The sequence below is a fragment of the Engraulis encrasicolus genome, chromosome 22 (genome assembly GCF_034702125.1).
Source record: "Engraulis encrasicolus isolate BLACKSEA-1 chromosome 22, IST_EnEncr_1.0, whole genome shotgun sequence".
NCBI lineage: Eukaryota > Metazoa > Chordata > Actinopteri > Clupeiformes > Engraulidae > Engraulis > Engraulis encrasicolus.
Genome location: NC_085878.1, coordinates 45,374,340 through 45,394,987, shown reverse-complemented (window position 1 = coordinate 45,394,987; position 20,648 = coordinate 45,374,340). Strand labels below are relative to the sequence as shown.

General features: G+C 42.7%; 2 protein-coding genes across 6 annotated transcripts in view; one reads left to right on the top strand and one right to left on the bottom strand.

Moving 5' to 3' along the window:
• Nucleotides 1-7,132, bottom strand: part of si:ch211-203d1.3 (protein phosphatase Slingshot homolog 3) — a 19,815-nt gene extending 12,683 nt beyond the window's left edge. The window contains exons 1-4 of one of the 3 annotated variants that reach the window (XM_063188023.1): nucleotides 6,818-7,132; nucleotides 6,050-6,183; nucleotides 2,448-2,485; nucleotides 1,208-1,388 (exon numbers count right to left, since the gene is read on the bottom strand). In XM_063188023.1, the coding sequence (XP_063044093.1) occupies nucleotides 1,208-1,388; nucleotides 2,448-2,485; nucleotides 6,050-6,097 (267 nt within the window). In that variant the 5' untranslated portion in view covers nucleotides 6,098-6,183; nucleotides 6,818-7,132. Of the gene's footprint in view, nucleotides 1-1,207; nucleotides 1,389-2,447; nucleotides 2,486-6,049; nucleotides 6,184-6,379; nucleotides 6,454-6,518; nucleotides 6,743-6,817 lie in introns of those variants that run through there. The other 2 variants (XM_063188025.1, XM_063188024.1) reach the window with 2 other exon arrangements.
• Nucleotides 7,133-11,298: 4,166 nt separating this feature from the next.
• LOC134439065 (COP9 signalosome complex subunit 6-like) lies at nucleotides 11,299-18,838 on the top strand. 3 transcript variants are annotated; one of them, XM_063188888.1, is made up of 10 exons: nucleotides 11,299-11,387; nucleotides 11,935-12,060; nucleotides 12,275-12,406; nucleotides 13,304-13,392; nucleotides 14,262-14,324; nucleotides 14,461-14,508; nucleotides 14,922-15,036; nucleotides 15,352-15,441; nucleotides 17,632-17,732; nucleotides 18,221-18,838. In XM_063188888.1, exons 1-10 carry the CDS (start codon nucleotides 11,345-11,347, stop codon nucleotides 18,359-18,361), a joined length of 948 nt encoding a protein of 315 aa, XP_063044958.1. In that variant the 5' UTR covers nucleotides 11,299-11,344; the 3' UTR covers nucleotides 18,362-18,838. The 3 variants fall into 3 exon arrangements, with proteins under 3 accessions (XP_063044958.1, XP_063044957.1, XP_063044959.1); XM_063188887.1 differs by having other exon boundaries at nucleotides 15,349-15,441; XM_063188889.1 differs by having other exon boundaries at nucleotides 11,326-11,387; nucleotides 11,938-12,060; nucleotides 15,349-15,441.
• Nucleotides 18,839-20,648: the final 1,810 nt, after the last annotated feature.

The window sequence follows — 20,648 nt, the reverse complement described above, 5'->3', positions numbered from 1 at the left end:
AGACAGAAGAAGAACAAGAGAGAAGGGAGGGAAGAGAGGAAAATATAATGGAAGAAGTGGGAGTTTTTTGAGGACAGAAGGATAGATAAAGAGAAATGTGGAGGGAGAGAGAGAGGGGGGGGGCAGTGAGCGAGAAGCAGAGTAGAAACAAAGGTAGAAGCAGAGAGAAAGCATTAGAATGACTGTGGCAGAACTATTTTGTGCAAAGAGAGTAAAAATGAGGAAAGTAAAATGGAGGGAGTGGGAGTGTTCCCACTCAGGTAGCTTAAAGGTGAGGTTGATAGCCTCTGTCCTCCGACAAAATCAATCACCATGACAACGCATGCATGCACCTATGTTAACTCTGCCCTTGGGCAAGACAAAATTATAAGCTAAGCACTAAACCGAGACATACACAACAATTACCCATGATGACAATCAGACCGTGAACGTCACCGAAACAAGGACCTGATGTAGCTTAGCAATGCTTGACAGTGACCCACACTGACGCAAAGCTTTAAATAGGCACAGAGGCTGATTCACATTACACTGCATGGGTGTTTACATGTGATTGATGTCTAGCACAGTTTTCCCAATGCTGATCGTTTAACAGCCTGTTCAGACCTGCCTCTGGAGACACAGGCTGCCAACATATCTCACATTCCGGCGTAATTTGTGGTAATACTATACCACTGTCAGTTCGTCTGTCAGTAACCCATGCCATTACAACAGAATGCCATTTTATAACTTTGATGTCTTGATTAAATATGACCAAGGCTGATCACCACAATTGCCCTCAGTTTCATCACCCATCATGATCATTTCATCGCCAGACCCATGATTAACAACAACACAAAAGCCACAGACTTTTGGGATGGCTGCTAGGGTTTGCAGTCTTCCCAATAGGGCTTAGTGTATTTTTGACCATCCAGATGAAGCAAAGTAAGCTAAGCAATAACTGTATTCAAATATACAGTAAGCTAAGTGCTTGCCTTTGCATCACACACTCTAAAAAACATCAGCAATTGACCCAAACTTCTTTCCAGTTAGTACACTAACTACTTCCTTGAACGGATTGAGGAAGACGGGACACGACAGGTCTAAGTTAAGGGAGTACAGAAACACGTACATGAATGCTGTGTGCCAACAGACACGTGTGCCAACCAGGTAAATAAATGATATACAGTATTAATCAGCAAAGAAAGTGAGAGGGATGCCATGGGCTGACCAGCTTAATGGTGTCCTCTGGTCGTAGCAGTGAGACCATGGCCTGGAGGTGTCTGTGCTGGGTATCCGAGGCCTTGTTCCCCAGCTTGGGGCTCCCCTGGGGAGGCGGTGACGCGCTCTCATCCTCCCTCTGCTCGTCCTCCAGCAAGAGGCAAGCCCCTTTGACCAGAGCAAAACTTTCTCTGCAAAGAAAAAATAGAATTTGGAGTATTTGTCGTATTTAAAGCCACGTCTTTAGAGCATTCCTAGGGTTGCCTATTGGGAGTATTTTTTTCTGTATTTTTAATCTGCATCGTGACCCAAAGTGCAACTGGCTTAACTATGCACTTATATGATAATATAATGTAAGATAATAATAACCATCACAAAAATGGTCATATTTCTAAAACCTGGATTCTTGATCATTCTAATTTGTACAGTATGTCACACATTCTTGCAGTGCTGGCATACGATTCTGTTTGACAATATAAATCTCTAACTTCTATCACTTTGTTTCCATATGGTCATACAATGTACACGCGCCACAGAACACTATTTGACTGCTATCACTGTAATCACTACATTTTCATAAGCTATGCTTTGACCCTATGGCATGCCAGCATATCACAACCCCATTTGGCCAATCAGATAAAGTCCTGCCTGCCGCCCTATATGCCCTGCCCCCACACAATAGGCACAACACTGTCTGGGGGGTCTTGTGATTAGCCCGAAGCCCAAAGACACGAACAGTGTACAACATTGTAATATTAGCTCTTTGCAACTTCCCGGAATGATATCACACATTTGTATTTGACTATTCAGCAGCAGCATTCATCAACACCGGGTTACAGTGAACAGTCTGATTGGTGCTTTGAGATATAGCCACATAGAGGAGGCATGATCAGCCTCCATGATTAGTGAACAGCTTGCTTTGCAGCTTGCTTTGCAGCTTGCTATGCACACATGTACGCACACACCTCAGTGTTATCATAACCATTCAGATTTTGAGAGCAGGACACAGGCTAAAAGAGCAAGAAACCATGCCTAGATATATGTAAAAGTGTCAATTATGTACAGCACAGTATATTAAGTTATTATGACTATCCAATAGAAAATTGCAAATGCACTCCACCCATCCCAAGTCTGATATTTAACACCGATCATATCTGAGCTCTTTCAGGTCTGAATCCTGTACAAATGGCACTGTATGAAATACCGGCCGAGCCGGGATGAAATATGAGAAAGTAGAAACACAAACACACCTTTTCTGCAGTCGGCCTCGCCTTGCTGCGCTCTCATCCTTGAAAAACCAAAGCAAAACCCATGATTAGTGGAGGGGCAGAACCATCAAAGCATGTCCAACACAGCGAACTTAGGAAAATACACCAGCTTTTGGCTCATTTTACTTCTCTGCCAGTCTTGTCACAACCAGGTAAGCAAACCAGGCAATTGTCTAGGGCACCCAGCTGATAGGGGGCCCGCTGGTAATGATTGATTATTTCTATTCAAATGACAGCACTGACGACTTTGTCATTGAGGCAAAGCCTCCCTAAACTCAATGGCTGACAGTGCAATGATACTGCCATCAAAATCTGTCTTGAGAATTGTTTGGCCCTCCCCAGTAGTTTGAAGAGGAAAAGGGGCCCAAAGTCCCTCTTTGCCAAGGCCCCCCAAATACCATCAAACAGCCACCCTGTTCACTGGCATTGGAAAACAGTCTGAACTCCTGAACTTCAGCTGTATTATGGCCAGTAATCCAAGATGTATTTTTTACTCAGATTGTTTTAAATAATTTGGTCAACAGTGAGGCAAAGTTTGTGAAAATATGCAGACAGCCACAAATCAACGAAAATGCACTTGATACATGTAGTCTTTTGTCCACTTGTATGAGCATTATAAAACATCTTGGTGCATAAAAGTGCAGATTTACAGAATTAGAGAATAACACAGGCAAACAAATGACTGTAAGACATCTAAAACCTTTTAAGTCCTGCCTAACAAGACCCAACTGGTGGTCATGAGTCACCTTGAAGTAATTAGTCATTAGATCCCTTGTGTAAGACAGCACAGGCACGAAAAAAACCTCAATAGCGATAATTTAATCAGCAGGACACACACTGTGCTGCTTAAGCACATTGCTGATGGACTGGGAGCAAAACATGGCCCAGGCATAGACCATGCCCTCAAATTATAATGATACTCCACTGTCCCATCTAAATTGTGGTCTGGTCTGAGAAAAAAACAACTAAGTGGGTGGTTGACGTTTAAGGGCGTAACGCCCAAAAAAAGTTTTTCCAATTCCTGAAAAAATTGGAAAAAAAATAAAGCACTCAGTGGTCCGTGGAATTTCGCCTAATTTTTGCCATTTTTGAGAAAATGTGTCCTGCATCAACACATTGCATAGTCATGTCACACCGCAGGAAAATGAAGTCGCACCACAGGAAATTCACTGCATTATGGCCATTTTAATCCTTTTGTATAAATGACTGACATCTGAGCTCATGCTAACTTGATAATTATATTGTGTTTAATTTTTATGTGTTTTCATTTATAAAAAACATTTTTTCCTTCTATAAGAGCAGTCACACCACAGGACACCATAAAATTAACCTAAGCATTGCGTGACAGAAACATTGCAATATGAAGACATATTAAGAGGTTAATAGTCACCGTAAGCTTCCACAGCACTCTCCAATAACTGAGGTACTGACTGGTTAGGAGCCAGTCTTTAAGAAACTTGTAGTTGGCCTCGCAGCTGCGCGTTCACAAACATTGACATACAGGTCACCCCACAGGACGCAATTTGTGTTACGAAATTGAACTTGTAGTTAATATTACTGTCTAATATTACTTCACATTCACATATCTTAATATAAAGTTAATATTTATGCAATCATGCCAAATGCTTCATACATTATTCAAAGGTTGTTGGTTAATTTATATATATATTATATTCCAGGTTTCATTAATGTTACAGTCACACCGCAGGATATTTGACATATAAACCTTTACATAAATCTTAACAAAAATGTTTCTTCTCATCTAAGACTAATATGAAACATAATGTATCACATCTTCTTTCATTGACATTTGTTTCTTAAAGGAAAAAGAACAGTTTTGTAGGTTTTTAACCAATGTTACGAAAAAACTAGGCGTCACGTCTCCGACCCAAGTAAGCAAAAACAACAGTCACTGAGGATTGTAGGGCCCACAGGGAATATGCCCTTTATGCCAGATAACCAGTCTGGCCCTGTTTATGAGTCCACTGCTGCTGTCATCTCCTTTAGTTTTGACCAGCCCCTTTGGTCTGGGCACAATCACACCTCCTGGACCTCAGCAGAAATTCTAAATGACATCAGCTCCTGATATAGCCTCTCACAATGGCGTGCCTGTCCAAGCTAATCTCTATCACTGGCCTCTCTTGTGATTCAATAATGGCACGTATAAGCTAATCTAATGGCGTTTTGTCGTACATGACAGCTAAGTACAGCTCAGCGGTATGTGAGACAAGAACAAGCGGGCTTGGTTGGAGAGAACAACCAGGGGCTTGGTTGGGTTGGCTACTCTTATTTTGGTGCAGCAAAACATGCTTGTTGTGACAACTACAAAGACGAATTTTCCAACAAAGAATAAAAGAGAGGTGGCTAGAGGGAGAGAGGGAGAGAGAGAGAGAGAGAGAGAGAGAGAGAGAGAGAGAGAGAGAGAGAGAGAGAGAGAGAGAGAGAGAGAGAGAATAATAAGTGCAACCGCAGTGTGAAATAGAGACACAAATATGTGAAGCAGTGGTGGTGGGGAGTCTATTCCGTGGAAAGGAAAAACTTGTTGATGTCTGAAAAATGTGCAGTGAGTGAGATAGGGATGTGAGGAAACCCTACTGAAAGAAGATAGAGAGGGAAAAAAGAACGGAGAAGTCAAGAAAAGAAAAGAAAGGGGGAGGAGCGAGAGCTGGTGTCAGGGCAGGGGGTTGTGGTTGAGTGGAGAATGGAGACAGTAACGTTACCTGTTATGCAACTGACATGCCCCGACAAACACGGACAGAAGAGACGAGGTGAGGAGGAGAGATGGAAGGAGGGAGGGAAAAAAGAGGAGAAGAGGAGAAGTATGATTAGGGTTTGTCACAAGACATGATGATAGAGGTGTTAGTCCCCAGTACTGGCTATTTGATAAAGGTCTGTCTTTAACCAACAGCTGCAATTGGGCTCAAACAAACAGACTGGGCTTCCACCGGCGTGTAAGCAACTCCCCGGCTGGCTAGACTGCACACCATCCAACACCCAGAGGCTACTGGCTGAGCTAGACCTCAACTCAGTGCCTCATTTGGATAAAAGGGTCTACACTACAGCCTTACAAGCACATATGCACTATTGCTTCTTTTGGGAGAGAGAGAGAGAGAGAGAGAGAGAGAGAGAGAGAGAGAGAGAGAGAGAGAGAGAGAGAGAGAGAGAGAGAGAGAGAGAGAGAACTGAAACTCGCCTGATGTCTTGGCACAGTGCAGACATACCAATGAAGTAACTAACTCAGTATTGCGCCAAACATAGACACGCGCACACGCAAAAAAAATACATGGAGGAAAAGAATGAGTGTGATATGGCAGGAGAGATGATGTCATCACAAAATCCACTACAAGTAAACATTAAGAGCCCGAGCGACTTCCCTGGAGCACGTTAATGGTTTATCCATGTTTAGATTTGAGTAGGCCTAGGCCTACTACTGTTTATTTTCTTCTCGACGTACAGGCGATGAGGTGCCATAATAACATAACACATGGTTACACAACGACTGTCCATAATGGTAAAAGAGGCAGGGAGCATTGCACTTCATTGTGTGTGTGACACTATGTAAAAGGAAAAAATAGCAAACTTACCGTTGCAGTGCAGAGATTAGGAGATCTGTGAAGAGTCAAAAGCGCCATTCCACAACCGGTTTGGTTGAACTACACACGGGTAATCTCCTTCGCGCTCATACGTGAAAGGACTCGCCAAAGGGCAGGGAATGCAACTGAAAGGGAATACAAGCCATAATAAAACCACAATGCTGAAAAGCTACAAGTTAACATAAAGAGAAGTAGGGTATTGTCAGACTTGCAGGAGGGACACGCGTAAAACGAAACTACAGCACACCAAGTTAAGGAAAAAATAATCAACAATTTAAGGTGTCGCAACAATGCAAGTCCAGTTGTGGCGAGTCCATTCACCTTCACCAGCTGCAACATGCCTGACATTTTTTCCTCATCGAATGTCTTTAATAACCTATTGCTTTGACAGAACGGTGTTGATTATACGCATAACCCAGTGCACACACGCAAAATATAAATAGGGGTAAATAGAAATCACCATTGGCAACCCCGACGATGCGTAACGCACACAGCTGATCCAATCTTGTGGTAACGTTGATATGCTGCGTGCACGTCTTCGTTTGATTTCTCCCAAAAGATTATCAGTCCAATCATGCGTACTGCGTTTGCATATTGAGATGTCAATAGCAGGTATACAACCACGCAATATTAGAGAGTCATAAATTAGTCCAAGATCACTAGTAGCTGTCATGCTAGTTCCTCAAGAGGGAGAGGGAAGGGTGGTTGAGTGCAGAAAGAGAAACAGGAGAACGATGGCTGGATATATCTCCAAATTACCTTTGGTGTAAATGAAGACTAGTCTATCCCCTCTCCTCAATGTGGACGTTGTCTTCCAGATGTTAAACAGATTACCAAAGAAATCCAAGTTAGCCAGGTAACGTAAGTGGTTCAGGCGCTGAACTTCTTCTGCAGCGCAAAGATCCAGTTAAAGGGGAGTGCGCAATGGCTGGAACCAGGAAGAAATCGTTTCGGCCGAGAAATGTAAACATGTCCATAAATGGAAGAGGCGGAATGGGTGCTCCTTATTTATTAAAGGGAAATAAATTACCATCTAAGAAATCTTGAGTTGATACCAGAATTTCGGTCTTGATTCCTGTCATCATGAACAGCTATTTGTTTTGATTCGGTAGGCCTAATGCTTTTTTTTTTTTTTTTTTTTTTTTTTTAAATCCAAGTTGCAAACATCATTGTGGAACTGAGTGGGAAATGGGAATTATAATTACCCTTATGAAATCTGCATGGCTGTCCCAAAATGCCCAAGCTCTGCACATAATATAATATAATATAATATAATATAATATAATATAATATAATATAATATAATATAATATAATATAATATAATATAATATAATATAGGCTAATATAATATAATATAATATAATATAATATAATATAATATAATATAATATAATATAATATAATACTTTTTTTTTTAATATGCTTGGAAGTAAGCAGTTAGGGCATTAGACTTGAAGCCCAAAAGTTGCTGGTTAAACTCCCGACCCTAGAACAATGCCTCCAAGACAGAGGCACGGTGATAGTACCATTCTGCCGCACTGCCCTTGCACGGGGGATGCAAAAAAGCATTTGCGTTGTGTGCAGTGAGCACCGTGTCACAATGACAATGGTAGTCTCCCAGTTGGGCTTTCACCACAATATAGTAATAGGCCTATAAATGCAGACAACTGCTGTTGAAGGATGAGGATCAAGACTTCACTTCACCTTTTGAGCCAGCATGTTGCGTGATTGTGTGAAACTGGCCACAAAGGTGCAAGAAAGCTTGAAGCTGTAGAAAACACTTGAAAAAGGAAGGACCAAGGACATGATTTAAGTAGCTAATAAATAGTGGAAGAAAAGGGCTACAAAAGCTGTGGATATATGAGGCACGCGCTTGGTGTTGCACAGTGAAATAATGGGTATCATGCAGTCACATAAAGGTCAAGGGAAACCAAATTCACCAATCTGGCCCGGATTAGTCTGCAGCAGGTAAAGGCATGATATTTTGGTACCGTTGCTCTGCTGTTAAGTGATTGGCCAAAGGAAATATCTAGTATTATTATCATTAGAGATGCACCGCATCCTGATTTTTAGGATCCTGCCGGATACCGGATCCACTGCTTAAGGTCCTGCCGGATCCAGAACCGGATACCATATCCTATGAAAGGGTTGAAACACATAGCCTACTTGCGCACGTGGGCCCTTTTTATTACGTTAACTCAAACTATTTTTCAGACTCATTGACTTACTACCACACTGCCTGCACTGGCTGCTTCCAAAGGGCTTTCACTCTATGCAGCAATTGGGGTTGTGAAAGACTGACTGAAAAACCTAGGCTAGAGATGCACCAGATCCTGATTTTTAGGTAACTGCCGGATACAGGATCCACTGCTTAAGATCCTGCCGGATCCGGATCCTGAGAAAAATCCTATTATCCTACCAGATCCGGAACCGGATCTTGGATCCTGTGCATCTCTAATTATCATTAGTAGTAATGTCGTTGTTACTGTTGTTTTATTTTATATTTTTTTATGTTTTATTTTTTTCGACTTGATTGTGGATAGTACAGTGAAGATCATGACCAGAAGAAAGTGGGAGAGAGTGTGTTGGGAAATGACCCAGCGAGGCCAGAATCGAACCTCCCAACTCCCATTGTCATTGTGGTACAGCACACAACAAAATTACATTTATGCCTCATCCATGCAAGGGGTAGCCCCCAGTTCCACCCCGAGGGAGCATTGCGGTGGGACAGTACCATGGGTACCGCAGACATGTAGGAGGATGGGGGAGAGCACTGGTTAATTACTCCCCCCACCAACCTGGAAGGTCGGGATTCAAACCTTGGGATACAAGTCTGATATCCTGACCGCTTACCCATGACTGCCCCAGTTTATAGTTCAGGTTAATGGTGAAAAAAGTTGTGAAATAATTTGTCTTTTGTATTTTTTTTACATCACAAAAACCTATGTGTAGACTTTTTGTATAGGCACTATAGGGTACTGTATAATGGTTTATTAAATCCTGAAATGATGGACAGGGGACACAAGTCAAGTCCAGCAAGTATACTTTATTGTCGAACATCTATGTAACAGGATTAGCACAGTAGTTTGAAATTCCATTTGACCAGTCTCCAATGTGCAGTTAAGCTAAACATATAAGACATTCGCAATAATCACACACACACACACACACACACACACACACACACACACACACACACACACACACACACACACACACACACACACACACACACACACACTGTGCAGTAAAAACTAACAAAGGCCTACTGATTTTTGCCATCAATTATATTGGCCCGCAAGATGCAGCAAATAGCAGTGCCGTGCAGTGAGTGCAGTCAAATAGCCTAATTGAAAAAGCGCAGACAGTACTAGTTCCATGCTTCTTTGATTGTCCTGCATTCAGAATCAAATTTTGGTTCCATTCATGTATTTTGACAACAACATTTTACATTGATAGGTAGCAATCTAATGAAACATGTTATAACAATAAACAACTGGCAATAGGGGCCTACATTAGTTACGACAGACTGCTAAGGCAGGTCACCCTTTTCATGAGAGAGACATCATAAGATGCAGCAGTCGGCATATTATCTACTGTAGCAAACTAGCCCTACCTGCCAGCGGCCAAAATTATTTTTGCTTGCTAGTGGGTCTAGCCTCTGACAATGCCCCAGACCCTGAAACTGGCGGACCAATCACAACGCAGGAGATTTGTTTGTTTTGATTCTTTGGATGCAAATCGGACAGTTTGAGGGAGTGACGACAAAGCGTTGGCCAATAGGCACAGACACGGTTTGAAAAACAATGGGTTGTTTCCATCAACAATCTTCCGATGTCTCATTGATCGGGGCCAGACTAAACATTCATATTTAATCTCACATTTAGTCTGGCAGAGAGGTCATGGGGAGAGTGCAGGAGGGCCCGGCTGGAGTCGGCTGGGGGAAACCAGTAAAGTTCTGGTCAAAGGCCTCAAGGGAGGAGTGGAATTGAATGGTGGTCGAAGAAGTGACGCGGGCAGAGCAGGAGCAGTACCTCGTCAAGGCTGTGTCTCAGGGCAAGCAGGGGGCATGGACCCGGTGGGAGGACACCATCCATAGGGTCATGACGTGGCAGGACCACACACACACACCACAGACACGGCTCAGCTTCAGGGTGAGGGCAGCGTATGACACACTCCCTTGCCCCATGAACTTGTCAACATGGTTCGGGAGTGAGGACAAATGTCCTCTATGTTGGACAGCCAACGCAGGACTCCAGCACATCCGGTCTGCTTGCAGAGTGGCACTCTCACAGGGGCGCCTTATGTGGCGCCACAATCAAGTCCTGAGAAAGCTGGCAGAACACCTGGAGACGAGCAGAGCAACAGCTCCAACAGCCAACCCTTGCATGTGTCCTTCGTCCGAACAGGAGAGAACCTGCAGATCACTGCTGACTCCTGGACAGACGTGGGAGATGCGTGTGGACCTGGACAAGCAGCTTGTCTTTCCCAGGGAGATTGTGGACACAGCCCTGAGGCCAGACATTGTCATGTGGTCCACAGCTGCCAAGCGGGTCCTCATCATCGAACTGACCGTCCCATGGGAAGAGGGCTCATACCAGCTGCCAATGACCTGAAAAGGGCCAAATACACAGAGTTGGGAATGGAGTGCAAGGAGGCAGGCTGGGCAGCATCCACCCACCCGGTGGAGGTTGGGTGAAGGGGTTTTGTAGACCGCTCAGCGATGCAGCTCCTCCGCGCCACAGGAACATCAGGGGCAAGACTGCAGCGAGCGGTCAAGGAGCTGGCAGAGGAGACTGAGAAAGCTAGCTTCTGGTTGTGGGTAAGGAGGAAGGATGACGGATGGGGTCAGACACCCCAGTAGGGTCAGATGCAGGAGTGGTTGGGAGACATCCCTGACAAGCCACTTGCCTCCCCACCTGGAGATGTACTGGCTATGGGGCGAAACATCAGAGAAAGGTGGTATCAGCTGACGACCTTGCATCTGACCTGAAGTGCACCGGCGGAGGTGCGGCAGGCACAAGGCCAAGCAGGAGAAAATTAATGTTTTAAATGTTAAATCAGTTTACATGAAATGAATTGCATTTATGCTAAACAAAATTTGTTTCTAATATTAAAGAAATAAACAGAACAACTTTTTTAGTCAAAAACCGAGTCAGAGTTTTTTGTTTTTTGTTTTTTTTAATCATCAAAGTCCTTACTTCACCCAGCAGGTGGCAGCACTACGTCAGTGTCATTCTCCAAAACTCACGCGCGCCTGCGCATTCGGTCCATACTAGTCAAGATGGCGACAAGCAATGGTGTTGGAATGGAAGTGGATGAAGCAGGTATTTTAAACGTATTTTATTATCATTGTAATATAAGGCATTTATGGATTCTATAGAGAACGTCTGAAGAAAGCTGTTACTGAAGTGACATGAATGTAATTAAGAAACGTAGACCTATAGTGAATAATTAACAGAATGCAGGCCTAATCATAGCACTTGCATGTTCCAAACCGCACACTCTCCGGCTTCTTCGATTCAAAGTTGTTTAGCATTGTTACTAGTTCTACCTAATTATATTGCTACTCACAGACCATTACGGTAATCAAGGTCTGTGGTGTTGCAACATAGTAGCATCACGTAAAATTCTCCAGCCCATAGGTGTTTGTGTTTGTGCACCCATGACAGTTAACATCGCAAAGCTCCTCTGCATAGATCATACTTACTTCAATGACGAGTCAATGAAGCTATCAAAACTAAATTTCAGAGTCAGAGGACGTATACGCTGGGGATGTAGCAGGGCTGTGCAGCTTGTAGGAAATACAATGCATACTAAGCAAGGCCACTAAATGGTTGTGATGTTGTTGTTGTTGTTGTTGTTATGCCACAGCAGGGCCCAGCGTCATGGCCTCGGGGGTCACTGGGAGTGTGTCTGTGGCCCTGCACCCGCTGGTCATCCTCAACATCTCAGACCACTGGATACGCATCCGGGCCCAGGAGGGACGTCCCATGCAGGGTAGGTTGGCAGGAAGCACTAGGCACTGGCCTGTGCCCCATCACATCACGCTCCGGCCATCTGCATAGGGCTGGCATCAAAAGCACAGGCTGAATACTGTTGTGTTTAATAATGTTTTCATAGATCAAGGAAATGAGATCAGTTAAAGAACAACTAAAGACTTATTAAATTGTCTGTGTATAAATATTAACCTTTTTTGCTCTTTCCTTTTCAGTGGTTGGTGCTCTAATTGGGAAGCAAGAGGGTAGAAATATTGAGGTGATGAACTCCTTTGAGTTGCTGTCCCAAACAGTGGACGACCAAGTGCACATAGACAAAGAATACTACTACACAAAAGAGGAGCAATGTAAGTACTATCTGGCGATGGCTGTCTATGTATGCACCTCGGGCATATTGTGTGTGTGTGTGTGTGCGTGTGCGTGTGCGTGTGCGTGTGTGTGTGTGTGTGTGTGCGTGTGCGTGTGCGTGTGCGTGTGTGTGTGCAGGGCCGCTGACAGCTTTGACTGGGCCCAGGACAAAGTCAACTGATACTAGGGCCCGCCACCCAACACATTCAATGTATTCAGGACCCAATTATTACCCCCCCAACTCCCTGGGCCCGGGACAGCTGACCCCTTTGTCCCCCCTTGTCGGCTTCCCTGTGTGTGTGTATAATGGATGCCAACTAGCAGAGTTCGGCGTTAGCAGAGAATCTATAGCCAGGGAGAAGGGTCAGTGACTGAAGTTTCCCGAGTGGTACTACAGCTTTTGTGTGAGGTTAGCCCTAGATGACTGAACATTGGAGTAAAACATATTTTAGCATGTAGCCCTCTTGACTCCCATTCATGTTTCCCAGGCGTCACTTGCCCGCAGTAGGCATCTAAGTGGAACTGCACATTTTGAGGGAGCAATGTTCTCATATATTACATGTTCTCTGACGTTAGACCTTTCCTCTCTGACGTTAAACCTTTCCTTATATAGATGTGGTAGCGCTGAGCTATTGGCCTAGAGCTTTACGTCAGTGATATCACCTCCCGCGCCGAACTGAAGCTGTAACTTGAAGTTTGCGAGTTCAAGCCCCAAGTGGTGGACTGCACAGGATAACCTTTGTTACGTGTGTGTGTGTGTGTGTGTGTGTGTGTGTGTACGTGTAGAATTGTGGTTTTCTGTCACACAAACAAGAAACAGAGGACACGCGTCATGTGATTATGTTCATGTCTCTTTGCCATGTTATGTATTGTTTTGGACCTATGTGTTTGTCCAGTTAAACAGGTTTTCAAAGACATGGAGTTCCTGGGCTGGTACACAACAGGCGGCCCCCCTGACCAGTCTGATATCCACATTCACAAGCAGGTGAGAGAGCAATTTAAATGTCCAGGGGTGCGTTTCTTGACAGCGTTGTTGAACTAAGTAACTTAACTTGATTGGAATGCAATTTCCTATTGGCAACCAACTAAGTTGCTAACTGTTTAGCAACGATGCTTTCGAAAAATGCACCCAGGAAGGCTTGATGGTGGAGACAGATGCACTGATATCAACCAATCAGAAGTCACCAATTGTCTGGGGTTCACATGAGAATGTGCTACCACTGTGCCCTTGTGCGAGTCTGGATTGCATTTATGTGTTTCATTCTTGAATCAGGTTGGAGTAAATCAGGTTTATACACTAACGCTTTTTTTAAAATGTTGAACTTAAAGGGACACTTCTGGAAATAAACAACTAAAAATTTCACACATTCATGCTACCCATTCACTAATGTTACCTTTTTCATGAATACTTACCACCACCATCAAATTCTAAGTATTCATTATGACTGGGAAAATTGTACTTCTCATACATGAAAAGGGGGATCTTCTCCATGGTCCGCCATTTTGAATTTCCAGAAATAGCCATTTTTAGCTGCAAAAATGACTGTACTTGGGCCATACTAGAAAATATTAGTTTATTACTTAGTAACCTTTCATGAAAAGATCAGATTTGGCAATAGGCAGCCCAGTTTCAATGAGCAGCATAGTTGCAGTACCTTTTTTGGCCATTTCCTGCACAGTGTACCTTTAATGGATTAATATGTTTTCCAAAAAGGTGCAAACGTTTTTTTCATCAAACGACATGTATTAACCGAAAGTATAGTTATAAAAACGTACATATTCTTATTCCATCCATCAGAATGAAGAAGCTGATGCTCTGTATTTTAATGATGACTTGTTGTGTTTTACATTTAGGTCTGTGAGATCATTGAGAGTCCCCTGTTCCTCAAACTCAACCCCATGACAAAGCACAGTGATGTAAGTACAGTTATTTATGACCAGGGGCATAGTGTGGGCAGTCCCTCTAGAATTAGCAGGACTCATGAATTGTTAAGTCTGGTTGATCTTCATAAGCCAAGACCACATCTCATTTCTCTCTTTTGTTTCCCTGAAGCTACCTGTCAGCGTCTACGAGTCAGTTATTGATATCATCAGTGGAGAGGTAAGTTGCCTCCTATGCTTGAAACTGACAAGGGATTACTGTGAGATTACTGTGCTTGCTGTGGTACATGACAGATGAAGCCTTCAACAGGTTTTTGATTACTTAATATAATTGTCATCTGTATTGTTTACTGTACTTCGTTGTAATACCGTAATAAAAGACACATTTAAAAAGAAGTTCGAAAGTCACTTAGTGTTGCCAATAAAGTCGAGCAGACTTCAAGGGTCCAACTGACCAATGACAGTGTTACTTCTGTGGTAGGCCATTGAAGTGTTTCAAAATGTCCCATCAAACCTAAATCCGAGTGTCCCCCTGATTGTTGTGCATCCCAGGCCACCATGCTGTTTGTGTTTCAAATTGTCCCATCAAACCTAAATCCAAGTTTCCCCCTGATTGCTGTGTGTCCCTCCTAGGCCACCATGCTGTTTGCGCAGCTGACCTACACTCTGGCCACAGAGGAGGCTGAGAGGATAGGAGTGGACCATGTGGCCCGCATGACAGCTACCGGCACAGGGGAGAACTCTACAGGTAGGCTACCCAACAACTAGCTCCACTACTTAGTTAAAACATGACCGCACATGTAACCAACACCCAGCCCCAGTACTTAGTTAAAACATGAGAGCTACTGGCACAGAGGAGAACTCCACTGGTAACCACCAACTAGCTCCACTTCTTAGTTAAAACTAAAAATACTGCACAAAGATGTTACGGTTATTAAAAATCTAAAATATGAAGTACTACATGTATTGTTTAAAATGCTTTTACGGAACTGCAATTCTGTGCACCCTTTGTCCTTTAAAAAAAACAGGCCATCATGTGTAAACCTTGTGTTTTTTGCAGTAGCAGAGCACCTTGTAGCCCAGCACAGTGCCATTAAGATGCTCCACAGCCGGGTGAGGGTGATCCTGGACTACGTCAGAGCAGTGGAGGCTGGTAAGGGCTGGCGGGGCGCATGCATAGTCATCTACGAGGGAGGTGGGGGGACAGTGAGTCTTGGTTGCTCTTGATTTAGGTAACATTGTAAAATTCAGAGGTGCGTCACATGTGATTTTTACATGATTATTCAGGAAATCCTAGTTTCTGAACCTGAGACTACAGTAGATGATGTATACAATTAATGCCAAGACAGACATACACAGGACTGACATTTTACAGACTGACATAAAGTGCTAGACATGACAGGTAACAGTGATGGACTGGTAACAATAAGCGATTAATAATAAATACAATACAAATGAACATTTAACATTGAACATTTAACATGTAGACAGAAAGATAAGATAAATATAGAATGTAGATGGTACAATAGTAAGACAATAATAACAGTGACGGTAGCAAAAGTAACTGTAATAATAATAATAGTTATATACAAAAGTAGTAGATTGGAGTCTCAGCATACTACCCAGGGTGATCGACAACAACTAGTTCTTTCGTCTTTACTTTCCACTGGAAGGGGAAGAATGGGGATTGATTGTCCGATTCTCATTGATGTGTCTTCACACCGAACCCCTTTGTACTGTTTGGGTCCATGTGCCTTTAGTATGTAGGACAGTTGGAAGAAGATAGGAGATTTTTGGGAGATAGACAGGACAGGGTTGGAAAATGGCCCAGGTTGGATTCAATGCTGCCCATTGTGTCTCAGCATCCCCAGCATGCAGATTTATAGATTTAACATAGACTGTGACTTACAATAATGTTAGTCCTATGCAGGGCTCTAAATTAACACACGCCAACACGCCAAACACGGGTGAAAATTCATTTTGGCTAGTAGAAAAAAATACCTACCCGCCAATTTGGCTAGTAGCGCCCGAGTACAGTAACTTATGAACGGTAAACCGCTGCTCTGACGAACGTTATAGGGCGAGATTTCCTACATTACCCATGGACACTAGCGTCACGACGTAGCCTCCCACCGTGGGCTTTCCAGTGCATCGAGCGTCAACTCCATGCTGTTGCGCGCGCCAGGATTGAAAACATTTCAGACGACCAGCCTTCTGTCAGCTGAGCTGCGCTCACACTATTCTGACAGGCAGCTCTCCTCCTATGCTCTCGTCGCTTTCGCTACAACCCTTTTAACGTCACTACTGCTATTATTACTATATGAACCTTGCTGTAACAGGCTGCATTTTTGAAGCAGCGAAACCCTGACCGTTTCAATAACAGGACTTACGCAGATTATGCATAGCGCTACTTCTGTTGTGTAGACTATGTTTTGTGCGAGTGATGAGAATGTGGCGGGGGTTAGAGCAAGGTTCTGTGTGTTGGTGAATGCTAGTAGTAATTGTAAATAGTGACGTTAAAAATGAGTGGCTGTGGAACGAAATAGCGACCAGGGCAGAGGAGGAGAGCCGACTGTCAGAGTAGTGTGACCGTAGCTGTCAGTTCAGTTGTCTTCTGAAATGTTCAGAGTCGTGGCGCAACTAAGTTGGAAAGCCCACGCCATCGGAAAGAAAAAAAAGCAACCAACGACGAAGCTGTGGAAGTAACAAAGGAAGCGAAGATTCCCGAGATATTATTTACTTTTAATTAAACTAGGCTTCTTGTCATTTTGTTGCGCATGGTAGAGAAGAGCTCCTCCTCTCTCCTCTCATTTTCCTCTCATCTCTTCTCCTTCCTTGGGGTGTGCGTATGTGAGGTTTTGTAGTGTTCGGCTGTGTGCTTAGTTGCTGTATGTTAAAGGTCTGTTATGTGAGTGGCTTGTGCGATGTGATTCAGCTGTTTTCAGAGGAATTGAACAAAAACTAATCAAATTAATTAGGCCTAAGTAATGAAAGTAAAAAATAAAGCAGAAGTTAAAAAATAATGAAAAAATATATAGCCTAGGCCTATAATGCTTAATTATTATGTAGGCATATAGTAGCCTATGCAGGCCTATAGTGTATCTGTGTTGTAGAAACAGTTGGACAAAATGACCATTTAATTAAAAAAAAAAAAAACTAGCCTAATGCATAGTTTATTTTGGCGAGATTAAAAAAAAATGGCTAGTTGAACTTCTGTTTGGCTGGTAAGAAAAAATGTCCACTAGCCAAATTGGCTGGTGGTGGAAAAAGTTAATTTAGAGCCCTGGTCCTATGGTTATTAAGTTTGTTGTATGTTCTGATCGATTGGGCAATTGTTTTGCAGGTGAGGTGCCTCGGAACGGTGAGATCTTGCGTGATGCCAAAGCGCTATGCCACAGACTGCCTGTTCTCAACACATTGAAGTTCAAGACCGACTTCTATGACGTGAGTTATCACCCACATCTGATATAGCAACTCAATAGTTTTGTGTATGTGGCTTTGTGTGTGTATGTTACAGGCTTGCATATCCTGGACATGGTGTACGTGTGTATTGTTTGTACTGGGCATGATTGTGTGCTCCTGTGTGCGGCTGGTTGATCGGCTCGCTACTGAGTTTCAGCAATGTAGGGCATGTACTGGGCATGACTCTGTGTTCCTATGCTGCTGGGTGATTGGCTCATTATGAACTGCCGTGTGTCAACAATGCAAGTGTGTGTGTGTGTGTGTGTGTGCCTTTTTTTGTGTTTCTATACTGCTGGTAGATTTCCTCACTGCTGTGTCTCACTGCTGTGTTTCAGCAATGTAACTGTGTGTGTGTGTTTGTGTGTGTGTGTGTGTGTGTGTGTGTGTGTGTGTGTGTGTGTGTGTGTGTGTGTGTGTGTGTGTTCCTATAGTACTGTTTGACAACATTTCTGTGCACTGCTGTGTTTCAGCAATGTAACGACGTGGGTCTCATGGCCTACCTGGGCACCATCACAAAGAGCTGCAACAGCATGAACCAGTTCATCAACAAATTCAACGTCCTCTACGACCGCCAGGGCATTGGCAGAAGAATGAGAGGCCTGTTCTTTTGAAGGAAGAGGGAAGAAAGAAGAAAAGTGTTACACACCCCAAGGATTGAATGCCTTTGTGACTGTATGAAAGAGGATTTGGAAGAGGCAGCATGCACTACAGATACTTTTTCTCTCATTTTTGAACAAATCAAAACACAAGTTGTTACAGCTTTGAGTTGAGGCAAAGCCGCCTAGCATACTTGAAGATACTTGGATGAGTAATTGCAACAAATACAGCAGCACGTCAATTGTAAATGTAATTGCGCACATGGATGGGTCTTTTTCATGTGGCTGAGTGTGCTGCATAGTATTATCTGGTGAACTTGAATTTGCGCAAAACTTCCATTGCATCCTTTTTGTCTGTATGTTTGTTTTTTATTTGTTGTCGTTAAATGATTCTATGTTTCTGAGAGAAAAAAATGTCTACTGACTTTGTGTTTTTCTTTGTGAACTGCTATCAATAAATTGAGATTAAATTGTTTGTAGGAAGAGATTAAACTGACTATTACTCATCATTATAGGCAGAGGTGTCAAAAGTAAAAGTAAATTTGTGGTGTAATTACAACAGTAGTGCAAGATATTACATAGTGTAACACTAGTTAATCCATTGTACTAATGAGGTGGACAGACTCTGTTGTTACTGGAAAAACATTAAAAACCTAACAACCCACCACAAATTTGATCCCAGCGCAAAAGTAGCTGATCACAAGACACGGGTCTACTGGTTAGTCAAATAAGTTGTGTTGTGTAATAAGCTGTTTTACAGGCAATTTATCTATTTTATAGATATTTTATGGATCTGAAGAGGCGCGGTAGGCTACTATCTGTGGTCTATGTTGCCCTTTTGCTTGCAAGGCTGCAGACAGGGTTTCTGAAAAAAGTGAGAAAGACATTGAAAGTCCCATGAAAGACATTTCAAGGGTGTTTTTCTTTTTGAGAGAGAAAGAGAGCGGGAGGGGGGGATTATATGCCTTTATATGGCCATTAGGGGGTGAGCCAGAGGCCAAATTTTCACATATTGGTATCACCTGGGGTGGCAAAGTCTATCAATGTTTTTTGTAATCCTCCATGCCTGAGGGACATTATTTGGTATGATAGCCCTCTGGAAGTGGTAGCTTTCTTATATTTTTACTCACTTTTATAATGACACCCAGTGCATTTCGCAGTACATGCCTGCATATGGATGTAGGCGTATGCAAGTGTCTGTGATGATGGTATATGTTTTTATTGATGTTACATCACATGTAGACACCTTAGAGATTTTAAAAATATACAGGTTTGATGGATGATGTACTTTCCTATGAATTATATCAGTCAAAATGTATCCGTTGTACACTTTTTCAGCAATATAATGCAAGGTTAGATTGATGCAGAAGCCTGTAGGAGGGTGGGTCAAATCCCAATGATTGCTATATCATATCTGTAGGGTGTGGGCATTCAGAACATATATGGGTTTGCTAGTTTAATATAAATTATACACCTATTTAGGCCCAAAACCTATAACTGTCCAATGGATTTCAATGGAAATCAATGCATTTCAATGTAATGCAAAGCACATTACATAACTAAGGTATAGTGGAATGTAGGAAGTTGTGAGATGCCTCAATGCACATTCTATCACATCTACAGTGTATAGACCTAAGAAAATATATGGATTGGATATCTTACTACAAATAACCCACTTATTTTAGACCCACAACTCATGGCCGTCCATTAAAAATCAATGCATTTAAAAGTATGAAATCTTTAGGACTTTACAGAGCTTATGTAGGGATAGAGGAAGTTGGGAGATGTTTCAATGCCCATTATGAACCTTTGGAAAATATATGGATTAGATTGCTAAATGCACATAATTCAGGTACTTTAGATGCTGACCATTGAAATGCATTGCAAATGCAAGTTCTGCAATTACATTGTAGAACTAAGGTAGAGGAATGTAGGAAGTTGGGAGATATCACAACTCAAATGTCACATCCAGTGGATCTTTAGAAAGCCTACATACATCCTTTTTTCAGTCAGTGGGCCAGGACACATTTAGCCTATATTTCTAATAAATTAAAGTGATAGTAGGCATGTGCTGGAGATGCATGCTAAGATGTCCTAAAATGGGCCAGAGTGCTATCGATACAAACTTGATCACGCTTACTTCGTTACATGAAATTAGATTTTCTTTTGGCAATTTTGTTTTGTTGAACCTCAAACCCATAAGCACTGGTAGTATTGGGTCACCCATGAAGTGAAAAAATGTTGCCTGGTCTCCTTTTTTCATATAGCCTACTTGAAAAAGTTTCTGACACCCTGTGGATGA